Genomic DNA, 21,051 nt, shown 5'->3' with positions numbered 1-21,051 from the left:
AATTCTGATTCTAAAGGAAGGATGAGCAATGTGCTTCCTTGATGCACAGAAAAATCCTGTCAATTAGAGACAGTTACTACTTTTCATCTTGTAATTTCATTTTATTCATTGTTTAATAACTCAAAAGTCATGGCACACCCATCTTGCACTTGCAAGCAAAATCAATATGTAACATGGTAATTGGAGTAGAGTAGTGTAGTATTCCTTGTAGTGTAGATTTCCTTTCAAAAGCTGTCTTTTACCAGAAAAATCCAGTCTTCCACTAATCAGCTGGAAAGCTGTCATGATTCTGAAAGCCATTTCCCACCTAGTAGTAGGATTGCATGGGAATCCACAGAGAGGAAAAGCAAATGTATGGCCTTGCACATGGTGCACATAATAATTTCTGGGCATGGTCCCAATTAAAATTAATTCTTCCCCAAAACTTATGACAAAGAGGGAAGAGACAAGGTGACAGTCCTTGCAGAGCTTCTTGAGGACATCTCTTTCCCCTGGCCCACCTTCTTTTTTGCCTCTACTGGATCCTGGAGGATCTATAGTGCAGGTCTGACTCTCTGTGTCTTGGCTATATGTAAGTTGAAGTCATGCTGTAAGAAATTCCCCCCTTCACAGGCCCTCCAGCAGGACCCCTGTAATAAGGGAATTTCTCACTACGCAAGAGCAGTAAGAATATAATATCCATCCTTTCAGTGATTCTGAAATGAAGAGCAAATTGTGCCTTCAGATCCTCTTGAATATCCTGGTATGCCAGAGAGCTGGCCTGGAAAAAGGCAATTTCATCTCCAAACAGTGAATAGGAGGGTAGATCCATAGCCTGGAAAAACACTGCAGTTTGGATTAATCTGTATTTTCTATTACAAACATTATATAATAAAAGACATGTTGATGGGCAGCTTTTAGGATAGGTTAGGTTCTCTAAGCCAAGCCAAAAGTGATTATACTGCTTTTGTCAGCTCCAGTGATAATCACAGGCTGGCATTATCCAGAAAAGGAATATATTTATGTCAGGAACAAGACAGGTTTCATGAGTGAGTAAGTCAATGTGTGATATGGATTTAAATTAAATTAAATTAAATTAAATTAAATTAAATTAAATTAAAGTCTCTCTCCTAATAGTCCAAATAGGAAATTCATAACCAGCTCATCCCAACTAAAACAGTGAGAGATCCCATAGCCATTACAGTGTAACTTTTACCTGGGACTTTGTTTTATATTACCAAAAGGATTCATTCATTACTTCGCCTTGACAAGTGTAGTTGGGGGAAAAAATTTAAAGTGGATGCTTGCTGGGGGAAAATACTACAGAATGAGGAAAAACTGAAGGAAGAAATCTCAGAGAAATCAAAGCTGGAAGGAAAAGCAAAAACATTATGGCTGAATTTGATGACCTTAGAGGTCTTTTTCCAGCCTTAATGATTCTGTGATTATGGGGAGAAAGAACTAAAACAAGATGAATGAAAAGTGGTGGACAACAAGGGAGGATAACAAAGAAACAAGGAAAAGAAGGAAGATACATTAAAATTGAGAAGTTGAAAAATAAGGAATGAGACAAAATAATATTTCATCAACAAAAGGCAGTTGTCAAGCAGACTCAGTTTCAGTGTGGTTGAACTCTGCTTTTTTACAGGGCTGTGGGAGTTAAGAAATATTTGTGTTTCATGCACCCTCAAAAGATTTATTGTCTTCAGTCAGTATAATATTGCATTTTATCAATAAATGACAGAAATTTTCTCAGGACTGTTCATTTAGGTCTCCTAACATTTACAGAGGAGAAGAATTAGACTTCCTTCTTTTGTGTTTCAAGATAAAATGCCCCCTTTTCTTTCTTTATCCATATGGTACAGATGTACCGTTTGCTGACATAAGAATTATGAAATTAAACACAAGGCATGAGAGTACTTAGGTTCTGCTATGTTAACTTAGACCAAGATAATACTCTCAGTACCTGAGATTTGCTTGCAACTGCAACACAGTACAAATGCAGCAATCCTATAATCACATCAACAATTTCACCAACTGCCAAATTGTATTGCATTTTATGTTTTTGAAATATTTTTCTGAATAGGGGAAAAACTGGGACATTCTTATTGAGAAACCATTTTTCACTAACAAAAAAAGTGTTCCATCAGCTCTAGTTTTTTTACATTCAGTAGGCTGTGAGTTTAACATTTTCTGACTTCTTGCCATCCTATTCTCATATTTTAAATAAATAAATGAAACTACAGGATACACATAAAATAAATTATTTATAAGGAAGGCTAAGAATGTTACTTGCAAAAATCACTTGCAAATTTTTAAAACCAAAATAGGTGCTTCAAATTAAGTGTAGTCTATATGTTTTGTTAAAAAGGTAAAAGACATAATAAGGATAGAAAATGGGTTTTATATGAGTTCATGGTAGTTTTTTTCACTTTCTATGTCAGTTCTTTAGAAAAAAACCCCAGCCTTACAGTATCATGAAATCCTTTCTGCAAAAGTAGCATATTTACACTAGAGGGTGCTACTTGGACAGGATTTTAGGCTGCTCAGTGTCTTGCTTTGGAAATCCCTTTTTCAACATATGGAAAATTCACATCTGAAATAAGAAACAAATGTTTCTTATGGGAGTAATTCTACAGAAATTTAAATAAACATAACTGAGATTATATTTTCCACACGCATGCCCAAGAGGGACACTGGTCCCTTATGTCATCTCAACTTCAGTACAAACTATATATATAATTACACTGAGGATGTGTTAGAGAGAAGTAAATATTCTGAATATCTCAATCTGCTTTTGCTTAACAAACTTCTGTGACACAGAAAATAGATTAACTAATGGAGTATAAAAATAAGACCATGGCTCTTTGTTAATGGGAAGGATAGAAGCATCTGATGGAGTAAAACCTAAATGAGTAGTCTATAGTACAAGCACAGTGTTACTGAATGCCTGGATGTGATATGACAAAAGGTTGCCTCACCTTACAATAAAGCATGAAAGAAGGCAAAGGGAATAGAAATGGCCAAGAACTTATTTTTAAATAATTATGCCTTCATTCTTCCCATGGTGCTGAGAATTGTGATAACACTGAATGTCTCCCTACATCTCCAGGGCCTTTGGTTGCCTTGAGCCAGTGCCCACATGAAGATGGTGCAGACCTTGGGCCATGAAGATAGCTGCTGCTCCCTAACAGATGTTCACAAGGGGCTGGTATGGCAGCTTGTGTAATCCAAAAATCTCTTGAACTTGGCAGGTCTGTACCAAGGTAAGACAGTGTTTGCCCTGCACTGTTCCTGTCTCAAGGCGCTGCATCTCCAGCTCTAGGGCTCTACTAACACGATGAAGAGGTAGCCAGGAAATCTCCAGAAACAGCCAGGAGGTGGAGGCGAATGCAGTCTGAAAATACCTCTGGTTTGGTTTACACTTTTCTCCAACACTGAACACTACTTCCATTTGCTGAATTTGTCACTGATACCACTTGGAAGGTGTTATTCCTCATGGAGGAAATAAAATAGCCTCAGCTGTTTTACAGCCCCATTTAACCTCACAAACTGTGTGGGAATCTGGAAAGCTTAGTAGCAGTGCTAGGCATGTACTTGGAAACTGGAAAAAGAGAGTGACTTCATACCTTGGGTTCTACCCCTCACTGAGTCGGTGTTTCTCCCTGAAAATGGAGTTTACTAGAAGACCACCTTCTCCAGGCCAGGAAAAGTGCCTTCTGTTCTACAGGTCCTGTCCTAAGCGTTAGAATCTGGATGTCCCATGAAATGAAATGCTTTGATGAAGTCCATCATCACTCTTTCCATTAGCGGGTCATTGCCCACCAATTTTAGCTGCAAAGGGTCCCCTGCTCCCAGCTCTGGAGTTCCTGCTCAAGGAGAGTGCCAAGCCCAGCATGTAGGTGAGAGATGCTCCAAAACTCCATGTACTCACTACTGCACAAGTAGTAAGTTTGTTTCTTATAAAAAACTACTAGTAAGGAAGATGTGCTGTGTTTTTTGGATATCCTCTTCTCATTTTACAAGTCTTTTGTATAGTTTGGACTAGCAAAAAATAGGGGATCAAATAAACAAAGTGGAAGAAATGAACAGCAATAGAGAGAGGAACATTGTGCTTTTTTTCAGGTTGGTTAGGAAAAAAGTGCGCTGATCACTTGAGAAGCCAAGAAGGATGATGCACTTCTAGGAAAACTTTGCTTTTCAGCTGAAATTATCCCAGCACCACAAAGGAGTTGACCAATTTAAAAAGGCACAAAGTGAAAATGTATCATAGATAGTCATTTTTGATGGCCTCTGGTTTAACCCCAGCCAGCAGCCAAGCCCCATGCAGCTGTTCACTCACTCCCCACCAATGGGATCAGGGAGAGAATGGAAGTGTAAAACCTAGACACACTTCTGGGTTGAGATAAAGGCAGCTTGATATAAAAAGCAAAAGTTGCACACACAAGCAAAGCAAAACAAGGGATCAATTCAGTGCTTTCCAGGGGCAGGCAGGTGTTCAGCCATCTCCAAGAGAGCAGGGTCCCATCACACATAATAGTAATTTGGAAAGACAAACACTATCCCTCCAAACATCCCCCTCTTCCTCCTTCTTCCCTCCAGTTTATATACTGAGCATGATGTCAGATGGTGTGGAATTTCACTTTGGTCAGTTTGGGTCAACTGTCCTAGTTGCATCTCTTCCCAATCTCCCATGCACCCTGAACTTTCTGTCCAGCAGTAGGAAAAGCAGAAAAGGTCTCTGCCCTGTGTGAGCCTGTCTCAGCAATAACTAAACCTCTCTATTCTATCAACCATGTGTTCAGCACAAATCCGAAACCCAGCCGCACACCACCCACTGTGAAGAAAATTAACTCCACACCTACCAAAACCAGCACAGGGCAGATTGTCTTGTGCTGCCTGTACTGCCTGACCTGGTATTTGTGTTGCCACAGCAAGGCACTTGTGATTCATCCGCTGGTGTTTGCACTTTGGCAGGCAGCTTGTGCTGCTTGCCAGTCCTGCCTGCCAATCCTGCCTGCCACTGCCAAAGGCAACATCCTGCCTTTCTCAGAAAGACCCCCTGTAGAAACAAAGCATTGCTGCAGAAGTGGACAGACAGTTAGAGCAGGAAAGGTCAAGAGGGGTGAGTTGGTCCATCAGTCCATACTGAAGGAGGTGCATGCTTTACTGTGACGGTATTTTTATAACCCACTTCTCTGCCCGTAGGAAAGCAGCCTCTTGTTCATTAGTAAGTATAAATGCATTTGTGAGTGTACAATAGACATCTTAGATTTCTTTCCTCATATGATGGCAGACAACAGTCTGATGCACTCATAGATTCACATTGCAAGGATCTTACATTGCTTTCACTTCTCTGTACTTTGCTGCAAGGTTTGCCTATGTTTTCTTTGCCTTTGTTGCATTGAGTGTAGGGTTTTGAGCCTCTTTAGCATAAAGTATAAACAAATTCAGTGGATAAATCAATCTGAATACTGGAGCTGTATTAAGTTGTGCATCTTAAAATAGCAGTCCCATTGGATAAGTCCACGAATAAGCAGCTCCCACAAGCATGTGCATTTGCTGTGTACTTGGAGTGTAGGACCCAGCTGGAATCAGAAGGCAATGTCAGACACTACTGAAGGAGCTTCTAGAAAAAATATGTTTGGAAGGATGATCAATTGGAGTCACTTGGTCCGTGAAATTGTTTGGTCAGGAGATACTCAGCCTGCTTAAGAGTCATTAAGCAAGGAGGGGAGGCTGACCTTGCCACTCTGAAGGGCCTGAAGTTCTGCCAAATTATGCAGAGTTACTTAAGGATTCTTGTTCTCAGCTTTCATAGTTTGTCAGTGATTCTTTGTTGTCATAGAGAAGTGGTGGAAAGATGGTGTGAACATGAGGGAGTAACCAAATAAAACCAAATGTTAAAATAAGTGTGTGTACATATATATATACACATATTTAAAATCCAAATGCACATATATACCTATATATTTATATATGCATCTATATATATGTATATTTATATATGCGTATATGTGTTGGAATTTTGCAGTGTTAGCTTCTGACAGATACAGAGATCAATAAAATGTGTTATTGTTCTTCCAGACTGTACACATTGCTGAGCTTATTGATGCCAATATTCCTATAAAGATGCTCCTCTGCATGCAAGACATTGCAGTATGCATGACTAAGTGACTGTGACGTTATCTCTAAAGGCATAACCAGGTAAATCTGCAGTTATCTCTGGAAGTATTTTTATATTAAAGCTGAAATACAAGATGCATGTCACCTTTAATTCCAGCTCCTAACAATGGGTATAGATCCATTTGGACTGTGGAACTGTGTCATTTAAGCTGTATTCCACAGTGTGGCTGGCTCATCTAAACATCACAGTTTGTCCCTATGTTCCCTCATCTTCCTACAATGTGATCAGTGCCAGCTGCACTGGTAGCCTCCACGAATTTTTTCATGACAGAGAAGCTTGTCTTTTTCCTGCTGTCTTTCCAGACAGACTTGCAAGCTAAGATGTCTTTAAGGTCAGAACTGCTAGAGGTGCACTATATATATATATATATATATATGTGTGTGTGTGTGTGTGTGTGTGTCTGTGAGTGTAACATTTTTGTCATGAGATACTCAGTAATGTTTTTCTCGGCTGACCTTTCCATGTTATGCTTTTAATCAACAAATGTGACAAAGCTTTCTCAAAGACGAAGCAGAAAGCAAGGACAGGTGGCTTGATAGCATCCCTCCTCTGTGCCTTCTGCTGCTAATTGCTTTTGGCATCTTCTTGCTACAGTCAGGAGCTAATATGACCTAAAAAAACCTTCACACTGCCCTGCAAAGCTAATGGGGAAAGAGAAAAAAAAACAAAGTGGAGGCAGCACATTCAGGGGTGACTGACTGCCCAAGAACTCAGGGAATAAAGGACTCATGAACACCAGAGAGAATCAGGCAGGAGATGAGAGAAATGGAGAGAATCCACTGGATGGAGCAAGGAGATGAGGTCAATGTGTAAAATACACAAAAGTAACTGGTTTCTGATTTCATTGCTATGGCATCCAAGTATACATAAAATGTCATCTCTATAAGGAGAATTAGGGTCTATGCAGCAAAACGACTGGGAACTTATGGTAAAATGGTACATTGACTTTATATTTTAGCAGCTGTCTATCATTTTTTCATCAGCCTTGCTAATTATTTGCAGTGCTTGAACCAATTCACTGTTTTTTGGATTTTTTTTCCTGTAACTGCCATGTATCACAAGCCAACTCTAACTCATTAGGAATAGCTTTGTCTCTCTAAATTTAAAAGTGTTTATTCAGTTCCTGCAATTTGAGATTTGGAGGCATGCCTCCAAGTTCCAGATGCTACATTGTTAGTAAAATAGTTTGGAGGGTATTTTAGGTTAAACTTGGACATGTTGACAGAGCATATATATTTTTGAATCTTCAAAGAATTTAAGTTAAAAGGGACATCAAATATGTCAGCTAGGCAGAACTGTGTTTCAGTGCTGGCTCCTCATTAGCCAACTGAGAAAAATGACATCTCAGTCTTTTCATAGCTGGTCTTAAGATTTGAGTGTGTGTGAGGCAGTAGAAAATAAAATAAAAATATTTGGTTTAAAGTCTTATTTTTGGTTTTGGGTTTTTTTAATTATTGCCTGTCAAGACTGACACGAAAGCAGAGCTATCTGAGCAGTCTTGTGATTGCATACTTGCAAATATGCATGTCTGTCTAAGAAGGATTCATGAAACTCAGTAAAACTTTTCCAGATAGAACACAGAAACAGATTCTCTGAAGTATCAACAAGCTGTGATCTGTAGAATTTCCTCCACTGCTACCTGATACAGCCAGGTCTTACTGGATGGTGCTATGGAGGGAATCTCTTTGTAGAGCACATTGCAGGTATGGGTTTATCTGTGGGAGATATTTAAGATACTCAACTTAAAGCACCACACAACTTCCCAGCTCTCCTCTCCCTGGGAGATCACTACGCTCACATGATCTGTGTAAGCACTATTGTGCTGGTAAGTCACTTTCAATTAAATTGCTCTCTCCAATAAACGTTAACCATCTAAAAAAAGTAAATGCATTATTAACACAATAGAATGTATTGGTGTGTAATCTGACTTCAGTAGTCCCCTTAAGTCTGGATGAAGAGTGTAGAATCTTCCTACACCATGCCTACATAAATGAGTTACACAGCCATGATTGCTAAGATAAAATAACTTGCTCCTATTTGAAGTTCAGTTTTAAAACGAACAGATTGTATTTCAAGGAGTGAAAGGTTTCACAAGCAAAGCAGCAGATTGCACAACAAGTAAGATGACAGGAGAGTGTAAAGTCTGTCTTCTACTTTAAATTCTATTTGCTACTTATCACTGTGTGGTAGCCTCCAGTTATGACCGTAAATCGTTGCCCTGGTGCAATTCCTCCATTCTCCTTGCATGGGACATCCCCGAGCATGAGACCTGTCTCCCAGGGTGGCACATATCCTGCTAAGCACCCTTGTCCTATGCAGTCTTTTCTCTGCCTGCCACAGACCCAGCAGATAATTATCAATCATGCCAACTTTTACCGATTGCAGCGATGATGGTAGCTGATGATTATCAGAGGACTGCAACGCTAGATTCTGCGTGAGTTATGCTCGCTTGCATCCTGCAAAGGATGACACTAAAGCCTGCCTATGATGCTGGCAGCTGGGACCAGCAGTACCAGTGGGATACAGCAGGCTGATGTTCCCAGGTGGCGTCGGTGGGGTGGCACCCCGGGACACCGACCGCTGCACTACAGATCCCAGGGTGCAGAGCGCCCGACCCCGCCAGTGCTCGGGCCCCGCGGAGCCCGCCGGGACTTGTAGTCTGCGAGGTGGGCGGGAGGGGGCTCTGGCGGTGTGGCTGCTATCTGCCGGTCCGGGGCCAGCCGCACTTCCCGGATCCGCCGAGGCGGCGAGGTGGGCATATCCCACGGCACCGGGCGCTGCCTCCCCGCCCAGCAGCCGGGAGCCCGCCGCCCAGGAGGCAGCCGGCGGGGCAGAGCGGCGGCGCTGCCCGGTGGAGCGCCATGCTGGAGTCCATCTGTGTCACCGGTGAGTAGCGGGAGCGGAGGCGGCGCGGTTCCCGCCGCGCCCGGGGCGGCCAGGAGGCCACCAGCTCTTCCCCGCTGAGGGAGAAAGCATTGCCCGGGCGGCGCCGCGGGTGTCGGTGGGGTGTCACCCGGTTCCTGGAGACGGGGGAAGGGAGTCCACACCTGCCTGGCCCCAGGAGCAGGAGCCCCGCCGGTGAATGGGCAGTGAGCGTGTCAGCTGCGGGCCCTGACCCTGCCCCGGGACTCTGAGGAATGCGGAGGTGACACCACCGCCGCTGGAGCGAGGGACAGACTATGCCAGGAAGAATGCGAATAAAGCTATTGTTGATTATATCTGGTGTCTTACACGCTTTGACTCTACCTTTTGCTGTGTTCTGAGAGAAGTTAACAAATCCATATAGTATGTGTGTATAAAAACCTGTATTATGACTATATAACGATAATATAGACTTATATTAATAATATAACTTGGCACTCCACAAAACAGTCTTCTCGTGCAGTGTTCATGTGGAGCGCAGGAAAACCTATAATACAGTTGCTGTTTGAAAATAGATGTTTTCCTTGTTTAAATTTTACATCCTTTCATGTGTTATTACTTCAGCTGCTCAAGCCAATGTTACTTTTCCAAGGGGAAATCTATCTATAAGAAATCTCCTGGAGGTGTCTTAGTGTGCCCTCATTCAATACCCTTACAATCGTAACTAAGATCTCTTGCAACTACTCTTTCTCTGCATAATTGATACACTATTCTATCTGTGCATGGATATGACTAGAGTGTTACATCTGACAATGGGAAAAGAAAAAAAATTCATGGGATTGATCAGAGTATCCCTGGAGATGTGCAATAGCCACTGCAATCTAAAGGATGAGATTTGGTAGGAAATAGTTTTTTCCCTCCATCAAATACTTCTGACTGCACCTGTGCTGCTGTAGAAGAAGCCAGAGACCTGCTTGGATGAGACTTCGGTCCTGTGCAGGTCTGCCTATAAATCAGTGTTCTGTGATTATCTCCTGAGTTTATTACATAAGTGGGAGTTTGTTGCTTGTTTTCATTAGAGCCAAGTCTTCACTTTTACTTACTATTACTGTGCCCATGTAATTTAATTTGAAGGGCCTGAATTTGGACTCAGTTACATAATAATGTATTTCAAAATAGAAGTAAACATTGCAGGAAAATGCTTGCAAGTCAGTCCATGTCTTTTTTTTTTTTTTTTTTTTTTTTTTTTTTTTTTTTTTTTTTTTTTTTTATTTAGAGGTAGAAAGAGTGCATCTCAAATAGCATTGCCATTTTAAAGAAGAAAATCCAAACTGACAATCAGCCCTAAAAATGCAGTTACTTACAAACACTGGCAGCTAATGGATCAGATATACAAGTTGGCTGATAGCTGAAACCTGCCCTTGTTTTTGAAGCCCAGAATTAAAAGCTGGATGACAGATAACACCTTTACAGGATAAAAGTAAATAGGTGGGGATTTTTTGGGAAAAAAAAGTCTTAGGTTAAATGTAAAAGTTCCCAATATCATACAGGCTCTAGTTAATAACTAAGATGCTTGTGAAAATAGAAAGTAACTTAATGTCAGTGTTTTTACAGAAATTCATTGCCTAATTCTGCTGTTAAACCATGTTCAGTCATTATAGATAGAACTTCCAGTGCATTCTAGTTCAAGTTGTCTGGCAGCTTCTGTTCAAAACAAGAGTGTTTTTAAACTTTAAAGGTGTTTCCAGTGCTGAGGAAATGGAATATAAGATTATGTTCAGATTCCATCATGCCACAAATACAAACCTGTAATGTTTGAGAAGCAGTGGAACATTACAGGTTCATATGCAACACTTTATGTTGCCTGCTTTTTTTCAGAATATTCTTTCTATAGCCCTCTGCAGACATGAACTATACAGTCTAGAGCCCATAAACTACAGGTGGTGTGGAATCTATTCATATTGTCTGATTACTGGAGATAAACATTTTTTGTAATGTAATTGTACCTTTGCACAGTATGCCAAAGGAAGAATATTACTTGTCATATCTGTGTAGTTCCTTTTCATCTCAAATTTTAAATATTTAACTATTGCTTGTAAACAAATTGCAAACATTATTTGCATTTCTATAAATTTGAAAATTCAAGTCAGCATTGAAATCATTTCTGATTTTGAGCAAAAAGAAACTCAACCGTATTCTAACATGGTAATGGTAATGTGAAAAACAAAAGTAGTGGCTCAGACCATATCCCTAGGATAGAAGGAAGTGCTCTATGAACATGTTTGCTAAGCACCTTGCTCACACTTGCAGTTTGGACAGGATTTGTTCATTGTGCATATATTACCTGAGTGATAGCTTCTTAGAGCAAGACTAGCCAGACAGAGATATCCATGCCCACAAATACCTGTCATTAACCTCATTCCACCTATGGAACTGCTGGTATTTAAGAAGCTTCTTGCATAGTAGCTGCCCCATGTCCTAGAGGAACGTATTATTTATACAACACTCTCCAAAGGCTAGAAAAATGCTTACACTGGGATTTTACCATGCATATTATTGACTTATTAGCTCAATCCATCAGTTTCTAAAGGACAGAGACCAATAATATAACTTGATTCCTGAATATAACATAAAATCTAACATTTTTTTCTAATAAATAACCTATAACAAGATTAGGCAGTATCTGTGGTGGTGCAGGGTTCAAGGCTAGGGACCAGAATGCAATTTATACATGGAAAATGTTTCATTAGTGCAGAATCATCATGAAATTTGTGGTTCTCATGTATTCTCTGTTAGCACTCTTGGACTCCATCCCTTTTCCGGTACTGCTGTGACACTGGAATAAATGGAGTTACAGATAAAACTCCTCTTTTTGCAAAATCAAGCCTGTGGTATTTTGAATTGTTCTGTGACACACAATACACTTGTGTCTGCAGGATGGAGTAAGTGCAGTACTGCCTGTTCCAGCTGATGTCTTGACAATGATGGGATTTTGTTGCCGTGAGAAAGATTACGGAGCAGCGAGAAAACACAGACATCTCTTGCTTGGTGCAGGAAAGAGCAAGAAAGAGCAATTTATTGAAGGAAATCATTGCCTTAAATAAAGCAGTTCATGCGAAACAAAATACAGACAGTTCATTGGTCAGAGAAGGAGCCACCTCTTCTCCCTGGCTTTCTCAGGGATCTAGCAAGTGTTTATCTCTTGTTATGATTCTTTGTCTTGTGTTTACAGTAAAGAAGGAGCCTCTAGCTTGGGAAAAATCCTAGCTGAGGCTGAGAAAGTTTCATGGCCTGAAAAAGACTTAGAACTTGAGAAAAAGGCCTAGCTAAAATGTGCCCAGGCCTTCAGCAGTGTCCACAGGATTTTGGCTAGGGCACAACCTGCTGCCTTGTGAGATTCTTCAGACTCACAGGGGTAGCTGCCCTGGTTGGCTGGCTGGCTGCCCTGCTCTAGCCCAGCTTATGGGACAGCAGATGCCAAACACCATGGCATAAAAGAGGGGCAGAGCTCTACTCTGGCCCAAGACAGACCAAGTTGCTGTTAACAGTAGTTCTGTTCTTTGGTACCCCAATTATGACTAAATGGGGACAGGCAGCTCTTCTGTCCCCTCCATGCTTGTGTCTACATCACCTTGCACTCTGTCCTGGTTTGAAAGGACAGGTGTCTGCCAGTAAGGGCAGAAGTTTCCCTTTGGAATAGAGACTTTGGTTCCACTCTCCCCCCAAGTATTATAATTGTTTGAATCAAGGACTATGAGGCAGAGATAAGGGGGTGGGAATAACAGCTCTTTTACTAATATATCTAACTGTACAAGCAGAAAACAATAACAGTTAAAATTGCTAACAGAACAAAATAGATAACTTGGTGTCAGTCCCTTTAGATGCAAGCACGCTGTCTCTGTGCTTAGTCCCAGTCCGGATCTGGCGAGGGCAGACGGAAACGGACGCAGGAGGGAGGGGGGTGGGGTGGCAGCGGCCATGCCAGTCTCGGTGGGAACGGGCTGGAGCGGCAGCTCCTCGCTCACCGTGTGTGTCCGGATGATCAACTGTGTCCGCAGAGGCAGGAGGCTGGAACGGGGCAGATGCAGGGCAGGTGATCGCAGAGAGTCTGGCTCTCCTGTGCTCCGGCCGTGTGGGTTGACGATCCCGGGCGTCCTCCTCCAAGCTCGCTGGAAACCCGAGTCCCCTCCCGGAAGCCTCAGAGGCCCCTCCGGGAGCCGTTCCCAACTACCCCTTTTGTCTGGACTCATCAGAGACCCTGGGTGTAGCCCGGCCAGCTCCATTGGCATGATAATGGGAAAAATTCTTTCAATTGACACAGTAACAGAAAAACACTCAACCCCCAACACACTCCAAGTGTGGATTATTGTTTCATGTAATAATTCACCGGTGTCTCTAGGACCATGTTTTTATTAATGTGTTGTTGCAGAAAGGAATAAAATACAAATAAATGGAAGCAAACATGACAGAGAATCTTTTAGGGAGAAACTATATTAGTTTTTTATTACACCATATTACTTTGTGGGTTTTGGTTTATTTTTTTAATTGCTGAAGGACTTGTGGCTTTGTTACTGTTGAGTGTTTAGAAGTGAGAGCGATGATAAGAATTTTGTACCTAAATTATATAAATATAAATATAAATATAAATATAAATATAAATATAAATATAAATATAAATATAAATATAAATATAAATATAAATATAAATATAAATATAAATATAAATATATTAGGGAGGTTCTCAAAGGTAACTGGAGCCCTGGGAATATGTTAATTGACAGTTTTCTACTGGAAAAACAGAAATAAGTCATGTCAGGAAATTCAGATTTGTTCTTCTTAGAACACATGTAGCACTTGTGGATGAGATACAAAAGATAAAAACTATGGGATCTGTAGTATGGTATCTGTATCCTGGTATGCAGGGTAGTGTTACACCATAGCATGGTGGTTTTCAATCTGCCGCTTTCATATCTTTTAAAAGTAATCTCCATCATCTGTCAAATGGTGTCAAGAATTTAAAAACTGGAAATCACTGCTAAGTAATCCATGCAGTTAATCTGAGTTGATAATTGTTTGGGGTTGAGTGTTTTTCTATTACTGTGTCAATTGAAAGAATTTTTCCCATTATCATGCCAATGGAGCTGGCCGGGTTACACCCAGGATCTCTGATGACTCTAGACAAAAAGTGTCAATTGCCGTGGCTCCCGGAGGGGCCTTTGAGGCTTCCGCGGGGGGGGCTCGTGTTTCCAGCGAGCTCAGAGGAGGACGCCCAAATCTTTAGCCCACGAGGAGGACACCCAGGAATCTTTAGCCCACACGGCCAGAGCACAGGAGAGCCAGACCCTCTGTGATCACCTGCCCTGCATCTGCCCCGTTCCAGCCTCCTGCCTCTGCGGACACAGCTGATCACCTGGACACAAACGGTGAGCGAGGAGCCGCCCGCTCCAGCCCGTTCCCTCCCGAGACTGGTGTGGCCGCTGCCACCCCCCTCCTGCGTCCGTTCCCGCCTGCCCCTAGTCATCTCCGGGCTGTGGACTAAGCACAGAAACAGCATGCTTGCATCTAAAGGGACTGACACCGAGTTTATCTATTCTGTTCTGTTAGCAATTTTAACAACTGCTGTTGTTTTCTGCTTGTACAGTTAGATATATTAGTAAAAGAGCTGTTATTCCCACCCCCTTATCTCTGCCTCAGAGTCCTTGATTCAAACAATTATAATACTTGGGGGGAGTGGAACCAAAGTCTCTGTTTCAAAGGGAAACTTCTGCCCTTCCTGGCAGACACCTGTCCTTTCAAACCAGGACAGATTTTGGTGCCCAGACGTGGGACAGAGGGCACTGAGTTGAGAGTTAAGAAAGGAATAACAGCTCTCTTATGTGGCAATATGTTGTCTGGTTTAATCTGGTTTGTGTTCCATGTGGTCACAGCCATCTCCCTCCCATTTGCAAGCCCTTATTTGAATTTGGGCCCCCTCACCAAAGTTACTGTAGTTATTATCAGATTCGTTTGGTGGATTGATTATGTCAGGAATTCATGGGTTTTTAATTTTTTCTGGGAAGCGGTTGCATGGATCCGGAGCTATCGTACTCTAACTGCGTGTTTCTGGGGCTATTTCAGTAATGGTACTTACTGTGAGGTAACGAGTGCAAGGGAAATTTTCTCCCAACCCATCACCCAGTTTTTTGAAGCTACCACACCAGTTCTCAAGGATTTCAGATCTGTTTTAATTGCCACTGTTATTACACAGTGGCTGGTGTTGCTGATAGGCCTGTTCTACTTAGCATTCAGAAACAAGGGAATATTGGCTTGGACAGCAACTCTGATATCCGCCCCAGGGACTAGGGATATTGCCCCAGAACCTGCCTCTGCCTCAGGGACTAGGGATGTTGCCCCAGAACTTGCCTCTGCCCCAGGGACTAGGGATGTTGCCCCAGAACCTCCCTCTGCCGTAGGGACTAGGGATGCTGCCCCAGAGCCTAACCCTGCCCCACAGCCCACCACAGAAATGAGCCACCCAGAGTGGGTGGGGGCTCTAGTGAAGGATATAAGCCATATGTTGAAGGATATAGGCCAGATGTTGAAGGAGCATAGCCAGATGTTGAAGGAGTATTTTTCTCCAGCTGGTGAGAAACCCTCCCCGTGCCCTAAAGAGGGAGAGTCAGATGGTGCTGCAGTGGAACCCGTAGATGTTGTATCTGTCCAGGTTCCAGCTGGATCACAGGAGCAGCCACAGCTAGCAGCAGTTGCTCCTGTGGAAACTAGGAAATCTAAGATTAAAACGAAGCACCTAGATAATTTGGATCAGCAAGGATGGTCCTCACAACCAGCAAGGGAGCCAGAAGTTGAGATTGTCACCGAGTCCCTCTCATACGATAGTCTCCGTAACCTCCATAAAGGCGGGGCCGTGAGCCTTTTACAACTTGGTTACTCTGGGTCTGGGACCTTATGGGAACAGGTGTACAACTGGATGGAACTGAGGCCAGGAATTTGGGATCCTTGGCCCAGGATTCAGGTGTGGACCAGATATTCGTAAGGGAGCAAGGCCTCCTTTCCCTCTGGGACCGGCATTTTTTGAGTGTGAGAGAGAAGTTTGTACAGAGAGAGAGAATGCAGGAGCACCACCATAGAATGCGCTGGAAGACCCTTGAGGAAGGGATCCAGCAGCTGAGAGAAACAGCAGTATTAGAGGTACTCTTTGGGAGGGATGGACAGCATGACAATGACCCTGACAAGGTCAAGTGCACAGGGCAGATATTATGGAATTTGGCAACCTTGGGTCCATCTCAATATACCACCTACATAGCAATGATTAATGCTGATAACCATCCAGAGACAGTGTGTTCTGTTGCCAACAAACTCAGAAATTTCGAGAGCATGATGAATGGCCCAATGCAGGCCAATGTCTCTGCCGTGGCCAGGGACCTCCAACAGGTCAATGATAGAATGAGGGATATGAGGGAGGAGATGATGGAGAGAATTGAGGAGGTGAGGAAGATCAGCGTAGCACCTGTATGAGTCACAGGCCCCCAAGTCAGAGCTTCACGCCCCCCAGCTAGGGAGAGAGGGTACACCTCACGAGTTGACTTGTGGTTTTTCCTGCGACACCATGGGGAAGACATGGGAAAATGGGATGGGAAACCCACTTCTGTCCTGGCAGCACGGGTGCATCAGCTCAGGGAGGGAAATGCTAACCGAGGGAACCGCACTAAAATGAAGGTAGCCTCAACCTCCTACAAGCAAGGTGCAGGGTATTACAGCAATGTAGGTATTTGAGAAAGGAGAGAAGATCGTCCAGATTTCGATGGGAGCCGGGTTCGCCATTAAAAAGAGCAAAGTCAAAGGACCTGCCCGAGAGATCCAATTTCTGGGAGTGAAGTGGCAGGATGGACGGCGCCAGATCCCCACTGAGGTCATCAATAAGATCACTGCAATGTCTCCACCAACAAGCAAGAAGGAGACACAAGCTTTCTTAGGTGCCATAGGCTTTTGGAGAATGCACATCCCCGAGTACAGTCAGATTGTGAGCCCTCTCTACCAGGTCACTCGCAAGAACAACGATTTCCACTGGGGCCCCAAACAACAGCAAGCCTTTGCCCAGATCAAACAGGAAATCGCTCATGCAGTGGCCCTTGGCCCAGTCAGGACAGGACCAGAGGTAAAGAATGTGCTCTACTCTGCAGCTGGGAACCATGGTCTGTCCTGGAGCCTTTAGCAGAAGGTGCCTGGTGAGACCCGAGGCCGACCCCTGGGATTCTGGAGCAGAAGTTACAAAGGGTCTGAAGCCAACTACACTCCCACAGAGAAGGAAATCTTGGCTGCCTGTGAGGGAGTTCAAGCTGCCTCAGAGGTGATTGGCACAGAAGCACAGCTTCTCCTGGCACCCCGACTGCCAGTGCTGGGGTGGATGTTCAAAGGAAAGGTTCCCTCTACTCACCACGCCACCAACACCACATGGAGCAAGCGGATTGCCCTCATCACGCAGCGCGCCCGTATCGGCAACCCGAATTGCCCTGGGATTTTGGAGATAATTACTAACTGGCCAGAAGGTGAAGATTTTGGTCTCGCTGATGAAGAGGAGCAGAAGCAAGTGACCCAGGCTGAAGAAGATCCATCGTACATCCACCGATGGTTCCTGCCGCATTGTGGGAATGAACCGGAAGTGGAAAGCTGCTGTATGGAGCCCCACACGACAGGTTGCACAAGCTACCGAAGAAGAAGGTGGATCGAGTCAACTTGCTGAACTCAAAGCTGTTCAGCTGGCCTTGGACATTGCTGAGAGGGAGAAATGGCCAAAGCTCTACCTTTACACTGATTCGTGGATGGTAGCCAATGCTCTGTGGGGTTGGCTGGAAAGGTGGAAAAAGGCTGACTGGCAACGTAGAGGAAAACCAATCTGGGCTGCTGATGAGTGGAAAGACATTGCCACTCGGGTAGAGAAGCTACCCATGTAAGTCCGTCATGTGGATGCCCATGTTCCCAAGAGTCGGGCTAATGAAGAACACAGGCACAGCGAGCAAATAGATCAGGCTGCACAGATAGAGGTCTCAAAGATAGACTGTTCCTGGCTCGATGGGCCCACGATGCCTCAGGCCATCAGGGCAGAGACGCCACCTATAAGTGGGCATGAGACCGAGGGGTGGATCTAACCATGGACAGCATCTCTCAGGTTATTCATGTAACTGTAACACGTGTGCTGCCATCAAACAGGCCAATCGGGTGAAGCCCCTCTGGCATGGGGGGCGGTGGTCCAAATATAAGTATGGAGAGGCCTGGCAGATTGACTATATCACACTGCCTCAGACCCGCCAAGACAAGCGCTACGTGCTGACCATGGTGGAAGCCACCACTGGATGGTTGGAGACCTACCCTGTGCCCCACACCACTGCTCGGAACACCATCCTGGGCCTGGAAAAGCAAGTCCTCTGGAGGCATGGTACCCCTGAGAGAATTGAGTCAGACAACGGGACTCATTTCAAAAATAGCCTTATAAACACCTGGGCTAAAGAACATGGCATCGAGTGGGTGTACCATTGTCCAAGTTTAGGACAAATTTGGGAAAAAAGACCTCCAAAGGGCCCCCTCCCCCCCCTTACAATTCCTTCCTTCACCAAGCTCAGAAAGAATTTTCTTCAGGGGAAAGTGGAAAAAACTTTTTATTAACAAAATACAAAAGAAACACTTCCCAGCACAGACCCAGATGAGATGAACTCGACAGATCTTCGCCGGGAAGGGCAGCAGAGCTTCTTTGGCAGACTTCCAGAGGTGGTCTCTGAAGTTCGGATCCGTTTCCTCTGGAGCCGGTGCAAATCTTAGGGATGAGGAGGGGGGAGAGGGAGAGGGGCAGTTTCGGCAGCCGGGGGGAAAGCAGCTGAAGCAGCGGGGGGGGGACCGCAGCTAAAGTAGCAGAAGCAGCAGCTAAAGCAGCGAGCAGCAGCGAAAGCAGCTAAAAGCAGCAGCGAAAAGCCCCAAAAGCAGAAAAACACCCGCCTCGATAAAACAGCCCGGGGGAGGGGCCGGCACCTCCATGATGGGGGGTAGGGAGAGGAGCTAGTCAAAACATAACCCATAACAACCATATTCCCTACATTGCACCAGCGGCTGGGAAAGTCGAACGGTGCAATGGTCTACTTAAAACCAACCACCTTAAAGGCACTTGGTGGGGGGACTTTCAAGAACTGGGAGATCAATCTACCAAAGGCCACATGGTTAGTGAATACCTGAGGTTCCACTAACCGAGCAGGCCCTGCCCAATCAGAACCCTTGGGAGCACCAGATGGAGATAAGGTTCCAGTGGTACACCTGAGAGGCATGTTAGGGAAAACTGTCTGGGTGAACTCTGCTTCCAGCAAAGACAATCTTGTTCGTGGGGTGGTTTTCGCTCAAGGACCAGGTTGCACTTGGTGGGAGATGCAAAAGGATGGAGAGACCCAATGCATACCCCAAGGGGACCTTGTTCTAGGGTGAACTATCTATGGTACTCTGCCTGTAACTACATGTATGTATATAATTTAAAGGTTTCAATATGATGTAGCATGTTGGCATGGGAAAAATTCGGGGTGGATAATGTTGGGGGTTGAGTGTTTTTCTATTACTGTGTCAATTGAAAGAATTTTTCCCATTATCATGCCAATGGAGCTGGCCGGGTTACACCCAGGATCTCTGATGACTCTAGACAAAAGGTGTCAATTGCAATGGCTCCCGGAGTGGTGTCTGAGGCTTCTGGGGGGGGGGAAACTCGTGTTTCCAGCTATCTCGGAGGAGGACACCTGGATCTTCAGCCCACGCGGCCGGAGCACAGGAGAGCCAGACCCTCTGTGATCACCTGCCCTGCATCTGCCCCGTTCCAGCCTCCTGCCTCTGCAGACACAGCTGATCACCCGGACACAAACGGTGAGCGAGGAGCCGCCTGCTCCAGCCCGTTCCCGCCCGAGACTGCCGTGGCTGCTGCCCCCCCCCCCCCCCCCCCCGCGTCCGTTCCCGCCTGCCTTCGGCATCTCCGGGCTGTGGACTAAGCACAGAAACAGCATGCTTGCATCTAAAGGGACTGACACCGAGTTTATCTATTCTGTTCTGTTAGCAATTTTAACAACTGCTGTTGTTTTCTGCTTGTACAGTTAGATATATTAGTAAAAGAGCTGTTATTCCCACCCCCTTATCTCTGCCTCAGAGTCCTTGATTCAAACAATTATAATACTTGGGGGGAGTGGAACCAAAGTCTCTGTTTCAAAGGGAAACTTCTGCCCTTACTGGCAGACACCTGTCCTTTCAAACCAGGACAATAATCCATTCCAACTGGCTACTTTATAACAGCACTTAAACATTCAGTTCTTTTTGAATCACTGAAACAGGTTTTCAGGAGGCAGGTTGTGCAATGAATTTTTTTTATGTTCAGAACACTAGACCTCTTTTTCAATCACCAGGCATAGCTAATCATAGGAAACTCTTGGATATAAGAGTCCAAGACTTGGATATAAGACAAGTTTCCTAGAAGTCAGTATGTCCTTCATTTGGTTGGTACTGCATTTACAGATGTGAGTTTGCAATATCTGTTATAGCTTAAACAAAGGTACTAGAAAATGAGCTTTAAATTTGGTGCTTTGCAACATGATTTTGACATAGTCAAAATATATTATTTTCTAGGTTATTTGGTAGTGTTATTTAGAAGACCTATACAGAATATTAGAACAGCAGTTAAATTACTTCTGTGAAAACTGCTTTGTTATGTATTATAAGATTTCAAATGTGCCAGATTACCTGTTGATTCTAGGTTTCCAGCACAAATAGGCATGGAAAAAGTATCCTTTAGTCAGAAGAAATTAAAGACAGCCACACTTAGTTTGGCAGCTGAAAAATTACTTTGCTACAAGAATCCTCTTTTAAAGTAACTGCAGATTGGGAAAAACTATTTTTGATATCAGCCATGTGCATGTGAAACCTGCCAGTGCATGTTCAGCACCATTTGTGACATTTTCAGAATTTTGATTTATGGCATTCAGCAATTGTCTGCCTATAAAAGCATTTAT

General features: G+C 43.9%; 1 protein-coding gene across 1 annotated transcript in view; it reads left to right on the top strand.

Moving 5' to 3' along the window:
• Nucleotides 1-8,824: 8,824 nt before the first annotated feature.
• Nucleotides 8,825-21,051, top strand: part of MATCAP2 (microtubule associated tyrosine carboxypeptidase 2) — a 33,138-nt gene continuing 20,911 nt past the window's right edge. The window contains exon 1 of the mRNA XM_079302655.1: nt 8,825-9,052. Within this exon, the coding sequence (XP_079158781.1) occupies nt 9,028-9,052 (25 nt within the window). The 5' untranslated portion in view covers nt 8,825-9,027. The remainder of the gene's footprint in view (nt 9,053-21,051) is intronic.

Source organism: Erithacus rubecula (assembly GCF_903797595.1).
Source record: "Erithacus rubecula genome assembly, chromosome: 3".
NCBI lineage: Eukaryota > Metazoa > Chordata > Aves > Passeriformes > Muscicapidae > Erithacus > Erithacus rubecula.
Note: the sequence above shows the minus strand (reverse complement) of the source record. Positions and strands in the feature narration are given on the sequence as shown.